The following is a 23,795-nucleotide window of genomic DNA, read 5'->3' on the forward strand; positions in this document are numbered from 1 at the left end:
AAACGCAGGCGTGTGTCAAATCCACCCGGGACAACAATATCACTTCTTAAAGCACTTATGGCAGGCTCTGCATCGACGATACACTTCGCCTTCCAGTAAAATGGTTGGTCAAAGACAATGAATAGAGTTTTTTCCAGCTCGATTAGCGCGCTCGTTAGCATGCATAAGTGTAGAATAAACACAGGAGATAGCGCTTGGGTTGTTGTTAATCTTTGGCAAAAAAAGAATATTCAATTTTCACGGATAAGGTTGCTTTTGGTGTATTGACCACATAAAGGCCGACCAGCTCATGTAGGAGCTTTTGAAAAAACCAAAGATGCGCCAGAGCATTTCAACCTCCATTCATTGTCATAAATGTCACCATTTTTTGTCAAGCAAACAAAAGTCCTTGATTGCGAGTTGGCGGGTTTTGGTAAGTGTAGAATGGCATGGTGCCGATTGACTTCATCTCATCTCCACTTACTTCTTTTCTTGGCACTGAAAGCTCCGTTGAAGTTTCTACTCAGGTGTAGAAACTTCAATAAGACCCATTCCATGAAAAGTATTCAGGCCGTCGATAGTAGCAATATCATAATTGTCTCCTACATACTGAAAAAAATGTGCTTTCTCTTTGGACTCTTCCAACAACGTTTGATGTACTGCTCCACATTTTTCAAATCTTTTTACCTCTGAGTACGAAGAGCAGAAGCCGAGATTGTGAAGTGTGTCATTTAAAAATCGCGGATCTCAGTTTATTCTTTTGTCTTTTTTTAAAAAAAAACGTAAAAAAAAACGGCACAAACATTGTATATAGCCTCGAACACGCCAGTTTCCTAGCAAGTACTATGGTAGATGTCTCCACTGACTATAAAGAATGACACTAAGGAATGGAAACCGCAAACTGAAGAGGAGTGGGAGGGGATTCTGGAATACTGGTTTGAACTGTTCGAGACTCGTATTCTAAGGTGCCATTCCTAGCTTGATTGGAAATGGTGAATCAACTGATAAGTGATTAAAATAACTAGTTCATGCTGGTCAACTTTCACAGCAGTTTTAGGTAAGATGAGGTACTTGACCACGTAAAATCAAATCTTTAACTTCATTTTCGAATTCGCTACCATTGATTTTATAGAAAACAATCAAATAATCCATCAACCTCTTAATTTCAATTTTTACCCCCCACCCTTCGCCCTTTATGAGTGGAAATGGGCATTGGGGTACTGAAAAATTAAAATCTGAATTCAGATTTGGATTCAGCATGTTGGACTTGATAGGAAACAAATATTTAAACTTCAAAATATGTATAACCACAAAAATCGACTTCCCCCTTCATTTTCCCCCTTCCAAGGCGAATTTGGGATACTTGTGCAGGGGAGATTCGGGGGGATTTTTTTGTGTGATTAAGCTGATTTTTTTGAACATTTTGGTGTAAAAATAATTCTGTTGCAATTTCGCCGAGGTTTGACCATTTTTTTCCGCATCTTTCCTCCATTATATCTTTTCCTAAATTAATTATTAAACTTTTTCCACAAAATAAGTTTTTCAAAGAAAAGTAAAGAACTCCATTAAACCAAAAATGAGCAAAAATAAAATCAAATAATCTACCAGGCGTGAAACTACTACAAATTAGAATCCATAAATAAATGAAACCCAAAACGAACAGAAATTACAATAAATAACCAAGTCAAACTCAAAACGAGCAGAAAGTAATATGCGTAGGGCTCAAAACACCTATGCCTTCCCAAGGCAAGAACATAATTTGCACTTTACTGAAAAAATGCAAATGTTTTTACTTTCATAACTTTAATAAATCAAATAATATTCACATTTTGATGTCTAAATATCAGTATATTTTTATTAAACTGAGAATGCACATTCATTTGTATTTTTTCAGTAAAGTGCAAATTATGTTGTAAACTTATATGCCCCCAGGGCATAACTTACAACCCTTACCCTGAGGGCTGTGGGGGGAGTGTCATCCTCAAAGATATAATTTCCGGACCTTTCAACTACTTTGAACAAAATGGCTATCTCAAAATTCTGATTGGATGTGTTTCGATAAATGGTGGGCGTGGAAGGGGTGTTAGTTGCTTTCCAATCACTTTCCAACTATTATAAAAGGCACAAGCCATTTCAATTTCCAATCAAATGAGCCCTTTTTGAAGTTTCTACGAAAACGCTTTCCATAAGAACCTTATATCCCCCAGAGCATAACTTACAACCCTTGCCCTGAGGGGTGTGAGGGGGGGGGGTTGTCATCCTGGAAGATCTAATTTCCAGAGCTTTCAACTACGTTGAACAAAATGGGTATCTCAAAATTTTAATTTGATATGTTTGGGGGAATCGCGAGCGTAAGAGGGAGGCTAGTTGCCCTTCAATCAATTTCAACTATTAAAAAGGGCACTATACCTTTGAATTTCCAATCGAATGGGCCTTTTTTGAAGTTTTTATGACAATGTTTTCTATAAAAAACCTTATATCCCCAGGGTATAACTTACAGCCCTTGCCCTGAGGGCTGTGGGGGAGTGTCCTCCTCAAAAACATAATTTATATCAGGAAATCAACTACGCTGAACAAAATGGCTATCTAAAAATTTTGATTGGATGTGTTTGGGGAAATGGTGGGCGTGAAAGGGGTGTTAGTTGCCTTTCAATCACTTTTGACTATGAAAAAGGGCACAAGCCACTCCAATTTCCAATCGAATGAGCCTTTTTCAAAGTTTCTACGATAACTCCTTCGATACGAAGCGCCCCGGTTTAAAGAAAAAGAATAAATAAATAATACATTTTGGCAACATCGTTCTTTACTTAGGCAGCGCGATTGCGCTGCCTACGATAAAGGTTAAAGTTTATGGTCCCTGTGAAACGTCTTGCTTTAACTTGAAAAGTGACAAGTCTAAAGCTTTAACTTGGACTGAAAGGATCAGATTCTTATGAAATTGGATACATTAGTCTTAGATCTTTTATTCATCTAGTCAGAATTATGATATTGCTTAGACTTTAGGTTTAAACATTACTTAGGCTTGATTTAAAAGAAGAAAATTTCCTAATTTTGTATTTTTTTTCTTCTCTCCTATCGTTCTTCATTTGACCTTTCTTTCCATTTAAAAAAATACAAAGAAAATTCCGAAACCGTAAGCGGTAGATTAAAAAAGCTGAATCTCGGCTATCAAATGAAAACAAAATTGTCAAAATAAAAACAAAAACTGCAACAACATAATATACGAAAAATTTGCGCAAAGAACACAAATCCTTAATGTCATGCTAAAAGAAAATTCCAGGGGCAAAGCTCCAGAGTTCTTTTTGAAGTTAAAATAGATTTATTGAAAATTTGAAAGGAGTCAAAGGAATATTTGACGAAAGAAAAATAAACTAAAACAAAAATTATTCCCAAGAGCCGAGTGGCATAAGGAGACCAAGACTGCAGAGAACCCCAAATTTTATTCAGCATTTCTCTTATTCACACAGATTTCATTAACTTCAGAGCCTAAGGGGTGTTAGTACCATCAAACTTACTAAAAATAGTTTCCTCAAGATCTGGCCCACTCCTCCTCAAATCTAGAAAAATTTTTGTGACCCCTAGAACAAAATATTTTGACATCTGCCAAAATGTCCCTAGCTGGGAAAAGTTATCTTTCCTCAATCTTGAACTTTGTTTTTTAACCTGTATACATCCTCACCGATGTGAAATCCTTATTTTCCAGAATGCTGATTCTTCTTTTCAGAAAATTTAAGAGGCCGCCACAGAATGCTGCAAGTTCCTGTTAAAAGCTGATGCTTAAAATTTGCATAAACTACCATAGATGGTGTTATTCGTCTTCACGTGCAAAATTACTGTGATAGGTGAGTCTTTGCGAGAGTATAATTTGCTGTTTTTGCTTCAAATATCTTATTCGTGAAATTAACGGGAGGCGGGCTTGAACCCCTGCAATGTTCACTGAACGGCTTTAAACCCCACCCTTTTCCATTTAAAATTTTTATGCATCTCCTTTTCCGCTCATATTAACAGAATTACTTTGTCTTAATATATTCATTAAATTCAAACTTTCGTTTTCTTACAGTTAGAATATTGCGTACTACGGTAAACCTAACATTCTCGGTTTAAAAAACATGCAGCTGTCTCAACTTATTAGCGTTCACTGATACAAGAAAACAGGACAAAGAATTTATGATTCTATGTGATTGGGACGAAAAAAATCTGGATATGTTGTTGACTAGAAATTGAACTAATAAATATTAAACTTCCTAGTCTTATAAAGTTTAAATGGATGGAGAATGTCAAATGCCGAAATTTTCTTAAGGCTTCTTTACAGATAGCCTACGTGCGATTTTTTTTTAGATTTTTTTTTTTTTTTTTTTTTTTTTTTTTTTTTTTTATAGAGGAAGAGGACTCGAAAACGCAAAAATAGACCAGGTATATCGGAAACATAATAAATTAGTTAAAAATTTCAAGAGGGTGATAAAGGGAAGGAGGATAGTTACAGCCTGAGACTCTCTCGCTCTGTAAATATGCCCTTTTTTATTTTGGAAGTTTTCCTGTTTGGTCTTTAAAAAACTAACGTGAGTACACAAAATATGAGAATAAATTATTAGCAGCAACTTAGAAATTGATTGAACAAATATTTAGTGCAATACAATTCAGAAATTACAATAACTTTGAAAATTTAAACGTTTCTTTTGTAGTCCAAGCCAAAAAACTTTAATTTACAGAAAAAACTATAAAAGTCTTCTACAGGAGACACTAGAATTTGCACTCTAGGAGCAGTGTTTCCAATTTTCTTTTCAACTAATCTGTGAATCGGCATTTTCTACTGAATATAGTTGCTGTATCTTCCTTTTTTGTCAGGACATGGATTGGGAATTCGGTAGATCTTCCGAAAAATGGGTAGAAGTGGAAACACTGTCTAGGAAAATCAACCATTTCTAAGATTGAGTTGTACATGCAAACAAACAGATTACATGTTGGGGAAAAAAGCATCACTTGAATGACTTCTGATTCCCAGAATGATGGAAATTTTGAGCGAAAGTTCTACTGAATATAGTTGCTGTATCTTCCTTTTTTGTCAGGACATGGATTGGGAATTCGGTAGATCTCCCGAAAAATGGGTAGAAGTCGAAACACTGTCTAGTAAAATCAACCATTTCTAAGATTGAGTTGTACATGCAAACATACAGATTACATGTTGGGGAAAAAAGCATCACTTGAATGACTTCTGATTCCCAGAATGATGGAAATTTTGAGCGAAAGGGGTTAAGAGCATGAGGCAGCTTGGATTCACATGAATTGTGTCTATCAATTTTTTTTATTTTACACCGAAGCTTCTAAGAATATGATTTAGTGGTGAGCTAGTGTAATTAAGGAGTCATTGATTAGATAAAGTAATTGAAGATAGTTTTTCCTATGATATTCTGGGAGAAAAATTATCTCTTATTCTAGTGAAATCTCTTATGTGAGCTGCATTTCTCGTTTGACAGTTTTATGTTAAGAGCAGTAAGTTTATGTTTAGAGTTCGTTTTGTATTAAGAGCAGTTTGTTTTATATTTAGATAAAACTATGTTTTATGTTTAGAGCAGTTAGTTTTATGTTTATACAAAACTATGTTTAGTTTTATGTTTAGAGCAGTTAGTTTTATGTTTATATAAAACTATGTATAGCATATCGAATCTGTATAGGATTTCGCCCCTCAGTATTCCACCGGAAAATTTAGATCATTTGTCAAACGAGACGTAAATAATTCATTCGAACCAGCCTGATATTTTTTTTATTGTTGTTGAGACGCTTTGAGTTCTGTCTCCGCGTACATTGTACACCTACAAGTAGTTGCTTTGTTCGAAATATGAATTGTATATGAAAAAACAAAAAACTCAGACACAAAAAAGGTTACGCATAGAAGAAGCAGCATCAGGTGGATAACGTGAACGCGTAAAGAAGATGACACAAAAAGGTAGTACACGCAAAAAACCAATTTCGAGAAACTTGACGATCTTTGAGTCTCCATCGGTTTGTGCTAGCGGATGTTCTTCCGTATATCTAGGAAGCCAAGAGACAACGAATAATCTCTTCCATCACCACCTTCAGCTTTCCCGTTGACCCTTTTTCTGTGGCTGCTTTTGGCTCTCTCTAAGCCTGTTTCTCCAAACGAGCCTTCTGTGTCGTCACCCCTTACAGTGAAACTAGAGAATTTATTCTTTTTCTTTTTCAGATTTGTTAGCTTAATTCCATATGATCATTAATCATCCCCGTTATTTTGACTTCAGTGCCATCTATTAAAATATCCTATCCCATGATTTTTCTGTGCCTATAAATGACGGATTTTGAAAAGGCTGAGGACATGGCCACTCGGGGCTTTATATTATCTTCCTTTTAGCATCGATTTCGGGTATATTTTCTGGCTCAGGGACGCTAGTCGAGGGTGATATTCTTGGTAAAGGTCAAAGGTATGATCCTTTGGGAAAACCAGGGGGTAAAAGTCGACACCAAAGTGAATTACAGTCACTGAGCCCCCCGAAAGGGGATTGAAGCAACCCAAAAACTGAGACTTTTAATACTATTATATTGAGATCTGAATAGCAGGAAAATAACAAAAACTAGCCCGTCCTTAGAAAAAGAAAAGAATGGGCGTTTGCTCTTACTCGGGGAAAATAGTATAACATTCAATAAAATAACATGTTTTCTCACTTTTTTTTTTACATTTTTCCGTGGAACAATTTTTGCTGGCACCTCGCTAAAAATTTGTAAAGATGCCCCATCTCTGTTTTTCCTTAAATAAAATCTCAACGTATGTTCATCAACATTTTCTTTTTACTACAGGTCTGGAACGGCAACAGATTTGAGAGAGGGAGAAATATTGGCAGTTCCATATCAAAACACGAATTCTGCAAAAAAAAAAAAAAGGTTTAAACTCATTGCATTTTGAAATTTCGATGTTTAATCAAGAACTACTGCAGCTTTGAACGTGTTGAAAAAATGTGTTGGAAATAAATAATTAAGCAGTTTCGTAGATGCCTCAAGTTAATTTATATTAACAATTTTATTGAATACCACATGCGGTGTATCATACCCCAGACCCGTTTCCTGCAGATGATGTGTTTGCTTTTAGATCACAAATATTTTTTGCTTGGAATTGACCGCACAAGAATGCCCAGGGAATCTCCCGGTAAAAGGTAGGTTTTAAAGCTAAAAAAAACAAACACAATATCATCATAAACTGTAAGCCTTCAGATTCGGGGCTAGGCAGCAGGGGCGTAATTTGCAGATTTGCTATAGGGCAAGAGGGGTGGCAACTACCCCAGTTTGCCCCCCCTACCTGAAATTTAGTGTCTTCCAAAATCTTGTCAAAACTAAGGTAAGTCTACATAATTCAAGCATCCACAGAAACTAATCAATTACTTTAGTATACCTTTGCCTTTTTGGTGCCATATGAAGGGGCGGATTTGACTCTTTGGCGCCCCTATGCCCTAAATCTTTGGCGCTCCTAGAGGAGACACAGAGATTTACGGGTATATCCTAAAAAATTTTTGGATAGTGGAAGCCCTGAACAGAAGGTAGTTGATGACTTATGAGCCAAAAGTAATGAAAGAGAGAGGTGATACCGTGCTCTCAGCTGCCATTCTTGGGAGACATCTGACAATTTATAAGTGGCTACGGAATTCCTGTGTTGTTTTAAAATTGCTTTTCTGTGAATAGGCAGCGCAGCAGCAAAGTGCACTTAGCACTTTGACGATAAATCACATCAGTTCAGTTTTCGTTAAGAAAAAGAATGCTCAGTTTTTTTTGCGCCCCTCGGCATTGTGCGCCCCTAGGCCTGGGCCTACTGGGTCAATGCGAAAATCCTGGCCTAGCTATATGGCTTATTTTTCATTGTCATTTTCACTTGACTTGAGAAAATTGGATCGAACTTTGCCCTCAACCCCCCCCCCCGGTATTTTACGAAATTATGCCACTGCTTGGGAGGTATAGAGGAAATTACTTTGGGAAGAGGCAAAGCATCACGGTTGGAGAGGGGGAAAGTGGCACGAATAAAAAAAAGAAGTAAAAAAAGTAAATTATTTAGAAAATGAAAAACAGTAAAGTCGAGACTTTTTTCTTGCGGCGGGGGGGAGGGGGAGGGGGCACAGGCCCAAAGGTCCCCAACCTTAGCCCTGATTCGCGCTTCTAGGTTTTGTCATGTAAATGTCTACTCTCCACCATCTGGTGCATATCTCGGAGTGCAATTTGCTCCACCACGGGTGGCCCCGCTTTTGCCATGCGTGGCGTGATGTCATACACTATTCTTGACATGAGGTGACCCCTTGGTTTTGTAAATAGATCTGCTGGGGGCTGGGGAGGATCCAGGATTTTTTAGGGGGGGGGGGGGCGCAAAATAAGTTGATCCGAAAATTTTTTCTAGGGGGGGGCTGTACAAAATAGGTTGGTCCGATAAACTTGCGTTAGGAGCAAGTTTAATTAGCGCAAACTTGAGTCAACTAAGTAAATTACACTACTTTAGACTACGGTAGGGGGGGTGCGCCTCCCCCCTGGATCCGCCACTGGCTGAGGGACATACTCAGAAGGAATCTAAGGACCGGAGCCCCCACGAAATCACAAATTTCCCAGATTTTAGACAGTGGTGTAATTTTGTCGAAATCCAGGGGGGGGGGGGCAAAGTTGGAGCAAATTTTCTCAAATCAAGTGAAAATAACATTGAAAACAGAAAAGTAAGCGATATAGTACCATACAGGCAAAAACATACTGAACAAAAACTGATCTGTTTCTGTGGATGCTTGAATTATGCAGGCTTATCTTAGTTTTGACAAGATTTTTTCAAAAACCAATTTTAAGATGCGGGAGGCAAACTAGGGTTGTGAGGCAGTTGCCCCCCTGCCCTGTAGCAAATTACATCCCTGATGTCAGAGCACTTCTCATTCAAATTATAAAAAAGCTTCTACCCCATCTCCCCCCCCCCCCAGAAAAAAATCCCGCGTACATACGTGCTATCTTTTTCCCTCTTTTAAACAACACCTTATGTTTTGACCTTTGATCACCTATTTAAATCCAATATTTAAAGGTTTTGCCATAAGATGGTAGCGCATAACACAAGTGCTTATCTCCTTAAACTAATCTAGGCGTATAGCCAAGATCGTGCATGCTAATGAGAGAAGGTTCTCATTCAAAGGCAAATCAGAGTCAGTGAAAGAGTTGATTAAACTTGTGATACTATGTCAGATCCGTGTTCTAGTGTTGTCCCACCCGGTAATAGAAATTTGTTTTTTATCCTTTCTTATTTATTTACTATAGGTTATTTTTTCAATTATAATTATTTAAGTTAATTTTCCAGTGCGTTTTACAGACTGTGATTTTACTTTTAAATCTCTTCTGAAATGACTGATTTTTAGCAAATAAGTATTATTGGGTGATATAACTTTTTTTAATCGTTCCTTTTGCCTATTTACAACGGGAATTTTTACTGACAAATACCAACTTTTAAATTTAATCCTTGGAATGTTCACGCACAATTTAAGTGAAACAATTGTTTATCTCTGTTCACGAAAATCTAGGGTGATTTTGTTTTATTGGCTAGAGTAGAAAGACAACATTTGTTTCCTGAGTTTTTAAACGTTCTTGGACACAAGCCAATAAAACTAAAACAATAAGAATTCCAAATAGTGTAAGTCCTTTTATTAGGTAGTGAAACGAAAATATAAAACAAAGACTCTAAATATTTCGATGACACAGTCGGTCATCATCATCAGTAGAGTTACTGTTTTATAGAGTCTTTGTTTTATATTTTCGTTTCACTGTCTAATAAAAGGACCTATCCCTATTTGGCATTCTTATTGTTTTCGTCATCGAAAAGGCAGTGTGGTCATGGAGAATAATAGTAACGCCAATAAAACTGCTAGAAATTTGGTTTAAGCCGAATTCACAAGCAGATTTAGCTGACGCCGAGATTCGGCAAACGTTGGGCCAAGACCGTATCCAGGGGGGAGTAGGGTCTATAAACCCCTTCCCGAAATGTTTGTCCAATTTATCAAAACAAATTTTTGACGCGCTTTTTATAGTTTTTTTTTGTAACGCCCCCGCCCCGAAAAAAGTAGTTTTGTAACAACGCTCCGAAAAAATCCTGGATACAACCCTGCTTTGGGCCCAATTATAATACATTTTAGCTAAATACCAGACTCAGCACCAATATTCTGTTTATTTGAACTTTTCTGGAATTCAGCCAAGGCCAAACCAATCAGAGAATAAGGGTATATTTTCTATCCGAATTAGTCAACAAGATATATCTTATAATCATTATGAGTCCAACTTTAGCTAATATTGGCTATAAAAAACCTACACCATGGGTTAGACACGGGAAATCCCCTCGTAATAAATCTAATGACCTAATTTCAAAAAGTTTGTTTTGAGTAAATGCAACAAGAATCTATAATATTGCTATTTTTGAAGCAACTGGACCCATTGTTAAAAAACCTCCGAACTTGTCACCCCCCCCCTTCTAGCGGTTTTTACTACGTTTTAACCAAATTAAAAGTGGATTGGCCAAGAGTGCCAATCTCCTCGGATTTTTCCTCCGGCCGGTCACTTTTGAACAGCTTGGAATGGAAGTAACCATTTGTTGGCATTTTATCTCAGTAAGGTTTATACCTCTAACTTTTCTTTATTACTGTTACTCTTTTTACGTACCCAAAACCCCGGAAAAGGGATTCTCAGTCAGTTAAATAAAGGGGAAAATAATTATTCTGCATAGTCCACCAGCAAAAAGCAGTGGCGTAATTTCATTAAAATCCTAGGGGGGAGGGGGAAAGTTGGAGTCAATTTTCCCAAATCAAGTGAAAATGACAGTGAAAACTGAAAAATGAGCCATATTAGTACCATAAAGGTAAAGATATGCTAATGAAAATTGACCCATTTCTGTGGATGCCTGAATTTTGCAGGCTTATCTTAAGTTTTGACAAGATTTTCGAAGAAAATAGATTTCAGCTGGGGGGCAAACTGGGGTCTCGGGGGGGGGGGGGTCGAACCAGGTTTGGGGGGGGGGGTTGAACCGGCATCTTGGAGGGGCAGTTGCCCCTCTGCCCCATAGCAAATTACGCCCATGGCAGCAAGGCATCCCACCACAGCACGAAATATTGTGGAATCAATAACAATTCGAAAAAAGAAAGAGATAAAATATAAACAATAAGGACTAAAAAAGGGGAAAATGATGTTACAACAACAAAAAATTAAGCAATATGTTTTAGGTGGCAACTTAATTATTTAGGGGGCAAGTTAATTTATTCATTGGTTCTATGTTAATTGTAGAGGAGATAACTGATTCAACTCTCTAATAGTCAGAGGCGAAATAAGTTTCCACTCTGCCCTGAAAAACTGTATGTAAAAAAAGAAGACATCAAGCTATTCCACAAACGTAATTTAAAATGGGTAGAAATTTTTCCGTATATTAGGGGGCTGCCCCTTCCTCAACTATTGCTGTTTACGCTAAAGTTTGAATTTTGTCACAATTATTTAAGACAGACTGCTCAAACACAAGGACTTTGAATTTTAATGAGATGTATTTTTAGAGAACTTCGAGACAACAATTCTTTTTTCAAGATTACGAAACAATTTCTGTTCGTTTTAAGTTTAAATGTTACTCCCGACTTTCACTTGAAAAAACTTTTTAGTTTAGTACGCTTACGAGTCGGACTTCTCAGTGGAAATAAAACTGAACAGACACTGACTCTGACTGATGAAATGAAGATTCTGATTGATGAAATACACACTCTAAACAAACATACGCTTACGAGTCGGACTTCTCAGTGGAAATAAAACTGAACAGACACTGACTCTGACTGATGAAATGAACATTCTGATTGATGAAATACACACTAAACAAATATTCAGAATTCAGAACATCAGAACAAGAACAAGATTCTGATTGATGAAATACACACTCTAAACAAATATTCAGTGTTTACTTACATTTTAGTGTTTAAAAACATGACTCCGAGCTTGTTTGTTAACAATTTCGGGATTCGGGCTCAAATTTGGCCTTACGAAGCTGGAATCGGAATCGGCTAAACTGAAGTTCAAAACTAAAAAATTCTAGGAGTAAGAATATGTATTAATCATCCATCGACAACACAACCCTACGCATGGTCCCCGGGCCTAGTAGGCCAGTACTTCTGGTGTACATACTCACTGTGTTTAACATTTAATAATGTATATTTTTTTAATTCTAGCAACATTTAATAACACATAATTTTTTTTATTTCTAGATACACCTTTAGAAGTACTAGTAGATGTCCTAAAGAAAGCAGAAGGTCTGACCACTGGAAATGATGAAGTAAAAAACTTATTAAAGAAGGCAATACAAATAGCATCTGGTTTAGATGAATATCTTGAAAAAACAACGACACAACCCTCACCTGCTCTCCAGGTAATCATTGAGACCCCAAACGAAGTTTGGGTCTGTATCCAGAAAGTTTCATGGAAAAATTTATATGTGATAAGTTGCGTAAGTGGGCTGCAGTAGCTAAAAAAGGCGTTAAGTTATATTTTTACCCTCTTAAACTAGATGAGTTCCATCGAATGACATGTTTAATCTTCGTTTTTTCCGGAATTATTTTTAAAACACATTTTTCTAAAAAATGAAGTTTTAAAAAGAAAGGTAAAGAGCAGCGTTAAACAGTAAATCGAGCAGAAATAAAATCATATAATAATTCACTTAAAATGAACAGAAATTGATATCAATGAATCAAGGAAACCAAAAACAAGCATAGATTTAAGTCAATCGTTACATCAAAGAGAAAGATGACAAATACTTTATTCGATAAAAAAAAACAAATCCTAAAACAAACCGAAACTAAACTGCCCTTTACTGAAAACACTTTATATTTCGAGCAGTGTATTTTTATTTGTCATAAAATCATCAACAAAACGGCGAAAACACAACATCACAAGGCTCACTAAGGTTCACAAAAAGGATGGGTACTGCCCCCTCCCCCTTTCAAATACTCTATACGGCTTGAATTTCGTTTGCGTTTTATCAAAAACGTGCATGTATTTTGAACAGTGTATTTTTACTGGTCAAAACATGACAAAAAAAAGGAAAAAGAAAATCACGATTATAATTGAGATGACTGCAAAGAACTATTGAAAGTAGAGAATTATTCAAACACGTTTTAATTTAGAACTTGGATTCTGATTGTTTAATATATAATGATAATAATTCCTGGATATATCAACAATTTTCGATTTTCCAAATCATAAAATAGAAAAGTTCAAAATTTTTCGGTAAAGCCTAAATAATGTTCTGGCTAAATGAATACATGCGCAGAAAGTTCCTAGCTGGAAGGAGAAGAAACACGTATTTTGTGTGTCACGAATCCGTACAACAATTCTTTCCATAGCTTTTGTTTTTGTAGATTCCTTTTGAGTTTAAGCCAATCTGAGAAAAAAAAACTTTGTTGACCCAGTTTCAGGTGTCACCTGGTAAGTGTGCGGGAATGTTTTTAGTTTGCCCAATAATAAAATAAAACACATTTTATTTGACTTTTTGAATCAGTAGTGCCCAGAAATTTGAGAAAATTTTTGATTTCGGGGGCAGGGTCAGCCCCTCCCTCTGCACACATCACTGCGTCCTTGGGTGCCCCGCATCGAAACTACAAATCTTAAAAATAGTTCAGTTTCATTGAGGGGTCTTACTGACCCCACAATAGGGGGGGGGGTCTTACTGTGGAGTCAGCCTGTATACAAATATATCAGAATATACAAGAATATATAAGAATATACCAAAATATATGATCACAAACATATGATCATATATATTTCAATGTCAGCTGGACATTATTTCAGTCCATAAGAGATCAAATTTGGGTTGATCAGTTCACTTTCATCTAAGATTTAAGGTTCATAGGGGTGGGTTAGTTCCCTATTTTCCTTTAAATTTTGTTCTGCTCTTCTCTTAAACATAAATAAACTAAATCTAGTACTCAATTAAATTTCCATGAACAATCTATGATTGATTTTTTATGACAATTTATGACCTGAGACTGTCTATATAAGTAGTAAGGCCATATAAGATTGAAAATATACATGCACTTTCACAAGCCTGAGGCATGAATATACAGTGTAGTCTAACCGGTACATTAGCTTACCACGGGCCAGTGACCTATTACTATGAACCCTACATGGCTTGGCAGACAGGTTTTCTAATGTGACACTCATTTTTTGGAGGTCAAACAGAGAGAAAGAGCGGTGGTCACACTAACTTGATTAGTAATTGGATTCAGATATTCTACGAACGGACTTTCAGTCCTACATTCACGGGTTTCTGCAAAGTGTTATGGGCTTCATTGAAAAAATACCAGTTTAAAAAAAATAAAAAATAAACATGTATCCATGATCTTTCTTCTGGCAAAAAAATGACTTGTCTTAGCAGACGGGTTTTTATGAGGTAAAAGCCATTTTTCTGATCTGGTTAGGTGGGTATAATCTGGTTTGGTTCGTTATTGTGAGAGAATTACTCAATTTACATCTTAGTGTTAACTGGGCGATGACTTAGTCTAATTGCGTAGGTACTATAGGAACATTTGAAGGTGGAGAAAAAAAGGGTAATTAGTGTTTGGATAATTTTAACAAGAAATGACTGAAAAGTGTTTTGGAGGGAATGGGATGAATGTGTCCTTTGTAATACACAAGTGAAGTTTTGCACAGTGTTGTCAATTTTAAATAGTTTAGAAATAAAAAAATTAACAAGAAATGGCTGAAAAGTGTTTTGAGGTAGTTGAGTTGAATGATGGTTGACTTGCACGAGGGTTCAGTTACATGCGGATTCAGTTACACGGGGATTAGTTAAATGGGGTCGAGTTGCACGAGGATTCAGTAGCACGGAGGTTCAGTTGTACGGGGTTTCGGTTATACAGGGGTTCAGTTACATGGGGGGTTCAGTTGCATGGGGGGGATATCTGCTATAAAAAACACTTCGTTCTAAACAAATTGTAGGTACAAAAAGATTTATAGGCCCTTAATTTAGGTATCTGACTATCTCGTAATGGCTAAGAACTGCTAAGAATCTTGATATCTGCTATAAAAAACACTTCATTCTAAACAAATTGTATGTAAAAAAAGATTTATAGGCCCTTAATTTAGGTATCTGACTATCTCGTAATGAGTACGAACTGCTAAGAATCTTGATATCTGCTATAAAAAACACTTCATTCTAAACAAATTGTAGGTATAAAAAGATTTATAGGCCCTTAATTTAGGTATCTGACTATCTCGTAATGGCTACGAACTGCTAAGAATCTTGATATCTGCTATAAAAAACACATCATACGAAACAAATTATAAATAGAAAAAGATTTACAGGCCCTTAATATAGGGGTCTGGCTATCTTGTAATGGCTAAGAACTGCTAAGAATCTTTATATCTGCTATAAGAAACACATCATTCTAAACAAATTATAGGTAGAAAAATATTTATAGGCCCCTAATTTAGGAATCTGGCTATCTTGTAATGGCTACGAACTGCTAAGAATCTTGATATCTGCTATAAAAAACATAGAAAAATAGTTTAACGTTATGCTATACGAAGAAGTTGATACTAAGAGGGATGTAGATGGCAAGAAAACTGTGTTTATCTCTTTGGGATGTTTATGTCTCTTTGGGCTGTTTGTGTTTCTTTGGGATGTGTGTGTCTCTTTGGTCTGTGTGTCTCTTTGGGGTGTTTGAGTCTTTTGATCTGTTTATGTTTCTTTGGGCTGTTTGAGTCTTTTTGCTCTGTGTTTGTCTCTTTGGGGTGTTTGTGTCTCTTTGGGCTGTTTGTGTTTCTTTGGGCTATGTGTGTCTCTTTGGGCTGATTGTATCATTTTGATCTGTGTGTCTTTCTTTTGGATGTTTGTGTCTCTTAGGGACCGTGTGTGTCTCTTTGGGCTATGTGTGCCTCTTTGGGCTGTTTGTGTCATTTTGATCTGCGTGTCTTTATTTTGGATGTTTGTGTCTCTTAGGGACCGTGTGTGTCTCTTTGGGCTATGTGTGTCTCTTTGGGGCGTTTGAATCTTTTGGTCTGTATGTGTCTGTATGGGCGTTTTTGTCTCTTTGGGCGGTGTGTGTGTGTCTCTTTGGGCTTTGTGTGTCTCTTCGGGCTGTGTGTGTCTCTTTAGCCTGTGTATGTGTCTCTTTGGGCTGTGTGTGTCTCTTTAGGCTGTGTGTCTCTTGAATCTTTTTGGTCTGTGTGTGTGTCTCTTTTGGCTTTTTGTGTCGTTTTGGGCTTTGTGTGTCTCTGTTGGATGTGTGCGTCTCTTTGGGCCGTGTGCATCTCTTTGAGGTGTATTTGTCTCTTGGGCTGTTTGAGTCATTTTGGTCTGTGTGTGTTTCTTTTGGCTGTTTGTGTCTCTTAGAGACCATGTGTGTCTCTTTGGGTAATGTGTGTCTCTTTGAGGATGTTTGAATAATTTTGGTATGTTTGTGTCTGTATGGTCATTTTTTGTCTCTTTGGGATGTGTGTGTGTCTCTTTGGGCTTTGTGTGTCTCTTCAGACTGTGTATGTCTCTTTAGTCAGTGTGTGTCTCTTTGGGATGTGTGTGTCTCCTTAGGCTGTGTGTCTCTTTTGGCAGTTTGACTCTTTATGGTCTGTCTGTGCCTCTTTTGAATGTTTGTGTCGTTTAGGGCTTTGTGTCTCTGTTGGATGTGTGCATCTCTTTGGGCCATGTACGTCTCTTTGAGCTGTATGTGTCTCTTTAGGCTGTGTGTGTCTCGTTGGACTGTGTGTCTTTTTTGGTGTGTCTGAGTCTTTTTGGTCTGTAAGTGTCTCTTTGGGCTGTTTGAGTCTTTTAGGTCGGTGTTTGTCTCTTTGGGTTGTGTTTCTCTTTGGGCTGTCTGTGTCTCTTTGAGCTGTTTGTGTCTCTTGAGGCTGTGTGTGCCCCTTTGGGCTGTGTGTTTCTTTGGGCTGTTTGAGTCTTTTTGGTCTGTTTGTATGTCTGTTTGGGCTGTTTGAGTCTTTTTGGTCTGTGTTTGTTTCTTTGGGCTGTTTGTGTCTCTTTGAGCTGTTTGTGTTTCTCTTTGGATTTTTTGCGTCTCTTCGGACTAAGCGTTTCTCTGTTGCCTTTGTGTGTCTTTACTGTGGCCGTATTTGTCTCCTGAGGCTTCTTTGCTCTTTGTGCAGTGTGAATAAGTTCGTTCTGTGTGTGTCTCGGTATGCTTTTTGTGTCTGGAGTTGCTTAGTGTAACTATGGTGGTGGTGTACTTCTCAATGTGACAGCTTCATCTATTTGAGCTATGTGTGTCTCTTTGGGTCTGTATGTTTGAGCTATGTGTGTCTCTTTGGGTCTGTGTGGGTTATGTTTCTCTCTTTGAGGTGTTTGAATCTTTTTGGTCTGTATGTGTCTCTTTGGGATTTGTGTCTCTCTTCGGGCTGTGTGTGTCTCTTTAGTCCGTGTGTGTCTCTTTGGGCTGTGTGTGTCTCTTTAGGCTGTGTGTCTCTTTGGAGCAAATTCTTTCAAAAATATGTTAATACGTTTAAGCAATAAATATCTTTAAGCTTAACCCGTCTTTATTCTTTAGAATAGTTTTATTCATTTCATTAAATTATGAAGAAATTGTAAGTAAGTAACAATAGCATCGTTTTGGGCTTTGTGTCGCTCTGTAGAATGTATGTGTCTATTTGGTCCGTGTACGTATCTTTGAGCCGTATGTGTCTATTTAAGCTGTGGATGTCTTCTTGTGATATGTGTGTCTCTCTAGACTGTGCGTTTCTCGTTTGACTGTGTGTATTTTTGGGGTGTTTGAGTCTTTTTAGTCTGTATGTGTCTCTTTGGGCTGGTTGAGTCTCTTAGGTCTGTGTTTGTCTCTTTGGGTTGTTTTTCTCTTTGGGCTGTCTGTGTCTCTTTGAGCTGTTTGTGTCTCTTGAGGTTGTGTGTGTCTCTGTGGGGTGTGTGTCTCTTTGGGCTGTTTGAGTCTGTTGTTTCTGTTTGTGTGTCTCTTTGGGCTGTTTGAGTCTTTTTGGTCTGTGTTGGTCTCTTTGGGCTGTTTGTGTCTCTTTGGGCTGTGTGTGTTTCTTTGGGCTTTGTGCGTCTCTTTGGGCTGTGTGTCTCTTTTTACTGTTTGAGTCTTTTTGTTCTGTTTGTGTCTCTTTGGGCTCTGTGAGTGTGTTTTGGCTGTGTGTGTATCTTTGGTCTGTGTGTGTCTCTGTGGGCTGTGTGTCTTTCTTTTGTGTTTGTGTGTCTCTTTGGGCTGTTTGAGTCATTTTGGTCTGTGTTTGTTTCTTTTGACTGTTTGTGTCTCTTAGGGGTCATGTGTGTCTCTTTGGGTTATGTGTGTCTCTTTGAGGTGTTTGAATCTTTTTGGTCTGTATGTGTCTCTTTGGGATTTGTGTGCCTCTTTGGGCTGTGTGTATTTGTAAGTAAGTAACAAGCTCTTTATTGATTTCAACTCTTGAATATACAGTACAGATACTTCATTCAAGAAACGTGATTAAACACGTTTTGAAACTACATGCTATTTGCTTGCCTTTCCTTGGCACCTTTCCAAAGGAGCGGGGAAGAAACGTGATTAAACACGTTTTGAAACTACATGCTATTTGCTTGCCTTTCCTTTGCACCTTTCCAAACGAGTGGGGATTCCCCCACTGGTTCCTACACATTGCAAAAGACACATTTCCATGAAGATAAAAAGTTTCATTTTAATTCTAAATTTTCTTAAATTCAATTCTAACATTTCTCAACGATATGAAAAGATTTAAAGTTATGCTCCAAGTATTGTCCCGGAAAATAAAAGTTGAACTTTCATTCTAAGTTTTCTGAATGAAAATGAATTAATTTATTGATCAAGTCAATTTACAAAAGGTAATATAAAATTTTCCACATCAATTCAGATTTTTATCAAAGAGATGACATATTTTAAGATATTGTACCAAAATTTTCATAGAAGATAGAAAAATTTAAAGTTCTGTTCCAAATATTTTCCCAGAAAAGAAAAGATCAACTTCGATTCTGAATTTTCTCAATGAAAATGAAATAAGTTATTGATCAATTCTATTTTCTCCACTTCAATTCAGATTTTTCTCAAAGAGATGAAAAAATTGAAAGTTCTGTTCCAAATATTTTCCCGGAAGAAGAAAAGTTCAACTTCGATTCTGAATTTTCTTAATGAAAATGAAATAAGTTATTGATCAATTCTATTTTCTCAAAATAATATCAAAATTTTCCACTTCAGTTCATATTTTTCTCAAAGAGACGCACAAAATTAAAAGACCTCCTAATTTTTCATAGAAGATAGAAAAGTTCTAGTTCTCTTCTGAATTTTACCAACGAACACAATTAAATTCTAATTTCTCAAGAGAAAATAAAAAGCTTCCACTTCAGTTTTAAGTTCACCATGACATAAAAAATTTAAAGTTCAGTTCTAAATTTTTACATAGAAGATAGGAAAAGTTATACTATGATTTTGATTATTTCCTATCAAGATTAAAAGTTTCACTTCAATTTTTAATTTTTTCTCAAAGAAGTGAAGAAAAGTTCAACTTCGATTCTGAATTTTCTCAATGAAAATGAAATAAGTTATTGATCATTTCTATTTTCCCAAATAATATAAAAATTTTCCACTTCAGTTCAGGTAAAAGTTATACTATGATTGTGATTATTTTCCATGAAGATAAAAAGTTTCATTTTAATTCTAAATTTTCTTAAATTCAATTCCGACCTTTCTCAAAGAGATGAAAAAATTTAAAGTTCTGTTCCAAATATTTTCCCGAAAAAGAAAAGTTCAACTTCGATTCTGAATTTTCTCAATGAAAATGAAATAAGTTATTGATCAATTCTATTTTCATAAAATAATATAAAATTTTCCGCTACAATTCAGATTTTTCTCAGAGATGACAAAATTTAAAATATTGTTCCAAATTTTTCATATAAGATAGAAAAAAAGTTATGCTTTGATATAGTTCTAAATTTTCTTAAATTCAATTCCGACCTTTCTCAAAGAGATGAAAAAATTTAATGTTCTGTTCCAAATATTTTCCCGGAAAAGAAAAGTTCAACTTCGATTCTGAATTTTCTCAATGTAAATGAAATAAGTTATTGATCAACTCTATTTTCCTAAAATAATATAAAATTTTCCACTTCAATTCAGATTTTTCTCAAAGAGATGAAAAAATTTAAAGTTCTGTTCCAAATATTTTCCCGGAAGAAGAAAAGTTGAACTTCAATTCTGAATTTTCTTAATGAAAATGAAATAAGTTATTGATCAATTCGATTTTCCCAAAATTATATCAAAATTTTCCACTTCAGTTCAGATTTTTCTCAAAGAGATTCAAAAAATTAAAAGACTTCCAAATTTTTCATTGAAGATAGAAAAGTTCTTGTTCTCTTCTGAATTTTACCAACGAATACAATTCAATTCTAATTTCTCAAGAGAAAATAAAAACCTTCCACTTCAGTTTTAAGTTCATCAAGACATAAAAAATTTAAAGTTCATTTCTAAATTTTTACATAGAAGATAGTAAAATTTATACTATGATCTTGATTATTTCCTATGAAGATTAAAAGTTTCACTTCAGTTTTTAATTTTTATCAAAGAAGTGAAGAAAAGTTCAAATTCGATTCTGAATTTTCTCAATGAAAAGGAAATAAGTTATTGATCATTTCTATTTTCCCAAAATAATATAAAAATTTTCCACTTCAGTTCAGGCAAAAGTTATACTATGATTGTGATTATTTTCCATGAAGATAAAAAGTTTCATTTTAATTCTAAATTTTCTTAAATTCAATTCCATAAGTTATTTTAAGGATATATTTTATATCAACATGCAAAGTCGACGTAGCTTTATTTCATTTTTTAAGGTTCATTTAGACGAGGTTACGTGTGCGCACGTAACCTCGTCTAAATGAACCTTAAAAAATGAAATAAAGCTACGTCGACTTTGCATGTTGATATAAAATATATCCCTAAAATAACTTATGGAATTGAATTTAAGAAAATTTAGAATTAAAATGAAACTTTTTATCTTCATGGAAAATAATGAAACTTTTCTTCTTCCGGGAAAATATTTGGAACAGAACTTTAAATTTTTTCATCTCTTTGAGAAAAATCTGAATTAAAGTGTTCGTTGGTAAAATTCAGAAGAGAACTTGAACTTTTCTATCTTCTATGAAAAATTTGGAAGTATTTTAAATTTTTTCATCTCTTTGAGAAAAATCTGAACTGAAGTTGAAAATTTTGATATTATTTTTGGGAAAATCGAATTGATCAATAACTTATTTCATTTTCATTAAGAAAATTCAGAATTGAAGTTGAACTTTTCTTCTACCGGGAAAATATTTGGAATAGAACTTTAAATTTTTTCATCTCTTTGAGAAAAATCTGAATTGAAGTGGACACATACAGACCAAAAAGATTCAAACACCTCAAAGAGACACACATAACCCAAAGAGACACACATGACCCCTAAGAGACACAAACAGTCAAAAGAAACAAACACAGACCAAAATGACTCAAACAGCCCAAAGAGACACACATAGCCCAAAGAAACAAACACAGCCCAAAAAGACACAAACAGCCCAAAGAGACACAAACAGCCCAATGAGACAAACACAGACCAAAGAGACTCAAAGAGTCCAAAGAGACAAACACAGAACAAAAAGACTCAAACAGACCAAAGAGACACACAGCCCAAAGAGACGCACAAAGCCCAAAGAAACACACACATCCCAAAGAGACACACACAGCCCAAAGAGACACACACAAACCAAACAAACTCAAACAGCCCAAAGAGACACAAACACACCCAATACACACAAACAGCCCAAAGAGATACACACAACCCAGAGACAAACACAGCCACAAGAGACACACATAGCACAAAGAGACACACACAGCACAAAGAGACACACAACCCCAAGAGAAAAACACCGACCTAACACACACAAACAGCCCACAGAGACACAAACAGACCAAAAAGACACAGACACCCCAAAAAGACACACAGTCCAACGAGACACACACAGCCAAAAGAGACACACATCACAAAGAGACACCCACAGCTCAAAGAGACACATACAGCTCAAAGAGACGTACACGGCCGAAAGAGACGCACACATCCTACAGAGAGACACAAAGCCCAAAACGATGCTATTGTTACTTACTTACAATTTCTTCATAATTTAATGAAATGAATAAAACTATTCTAAAGAATAAAGACGGGTTAAGCTTAAAGATATTTATTGCTTAAACGTATTAACATATTTTTGAAAGAATTTTCTCCAAATAGACACACAGCCAAAAGAGACACACACAGCCCAAAGAGACACACACGGACTAAAGAGACACACACAGCCCGAAGAGACACACAAATCCCAAAGAGACACATACAGACCAAAAAGATTCAAACACCTCAAAGAGACACACATAACCCAAAGAGACACACATGACCCCTAAGAGACACAAACAGTCAAAAGAAACAAACACAGACCAAAATGTCTCAAACAGCACAAAGAGACACACATAGCCCAAAGAAACACAAACAGCCCAAAGAGACACAAACAGCCCAAAGAGGACACACATTGCCCAAAGAGACACACATGGCCTCTAAGAGACACAAACAGCCAAAAGAAACACACAGACAAAAATGACTCAAACAGTCCAAGAGACACATACAGCTCAAAGAGATGCACACGGCCCAAAGAGACGCATACATCCAACAGAGACACACAAAGCCCAAAACGACACAAAAAGCCAAAAGAAACACACACAGACCAAAAAGATTCAAACAGCCCAAAGAGACACTCAGCCTAAAGAGACACACACAGCCCAAAGAGACACACACACAGGCTAAAGAGACACACACAGCCCGAAGAGACACACAAAGCCCAAGGAGAAACACAAAAATCTCAAAGAGACACAAACAGCCCAAAGAAACAAACACAGACCAAAAAGACTCAAACAGCCCAAAGAGACATACAAACAGACCAAAAAGACTCAAACAGCCCAAAGAGACACACAGCCCAAAGGGGCACACACAGCCTCAAGAGACACAAACAGCTCAAAGAGACACAGACAGCCCAAAGAGAAACACAACCCAAAGAGACAAACACCGACCTAAAAGACTCAAACAGCCCAAAGAGACACTTACAGACCAAAAAGACTCAGGCACCCCAAAACAGACACACAGTCCAACGAGACACACACAGCCTAAAGAGACACACATCACAAAGAGACACCCACAGCTCAAAGAGACACACACAGCTCAAAGAGACGTACACGACCCAAAGAGATTCACACATCCACAATAGATGCACACCGCAAACCCAGCCACAACGAGACAAATTAGACATACACAGACAATGCCTGTTCAACTGCCCAAAGATAGACATAGCCTAAAGAGACACACACATCACTACTAGACACACACACAGGATAAATAGACATACAAACAGTATAAAGAGAAATACACAGCCCAAATAGACACCACACAGCTGAAAGAGACAAAAAACGCCCATACAGACACAAACATACCAAAGAGATTCAAACACCCCCAAAGAGATACACATTGCCCAAAGAGACACACATGGTCTCTAAGAGACACAAACAGCCAAAAGAAACACACACAGACCAAAATGACTCAAACTGCCCAACAGACACATACACCTCAAAGAGATGCACACGGCCCAAAGAGACGCACAAATCAAACATAGACACACAAAGCCCAAAACGACACAAAAAGCCAAAAGAGACACACACAAAGACCAAAAAGACTCAACCAGTCCAAAGAGACACACAGCCTAAAGAGACACACACCGCCCAAAGACAAACACATACAGTATAAATATATAAACACAGCCCTAATATAAACACAAAGCA

The 23,795-nt window shown here is 36.5% G+C and overlaps 1 protein-coding gene across 1 annotated transcript in view; it reads left to right on the top strand.

The window, feature by feature from the left end:
• Positions 1-9,095: 9,095 nt before the first annotated feature.
• Positions 9,096-23,795, top strand: part of LOC148948213 (uncharacterized) — an 83,575-nt gene continuing 68,875 nt past the window's right edge. The window contains exons 1-2 of the mRNA XM_089094209.1: positions 9,096-9,210; positions 12,219-12,379. Of these exons, the coding sequence (XP_088950335.1) occupies positions 9,177-9,210; positions 12,219-12,379 (195 nt within the window). The 5' untranslated portion in view covers positions 9,096-9,176. The remainder of the gene's footprint in view (positions 9,211-12,218; positions 12,380-23,795) is intronic.

The sequence above is a fragment of the Artemia sp. Qi Xiang Cuo genome, chromosome 9 (assembly GCF_049724085.1).
Source record: "Artemia sp. Qi Xiang Cuo chromosome 9, ASM4972408v1, whole genome shotgun sequence".
NCBI classification, from domain to species: Eukaryota; Metazoa; Arthropoda; class Branchiopoda; order Anostraca; family Artemiidae; genus Artemia; species Artemia sp. Qi Xiang Cuo.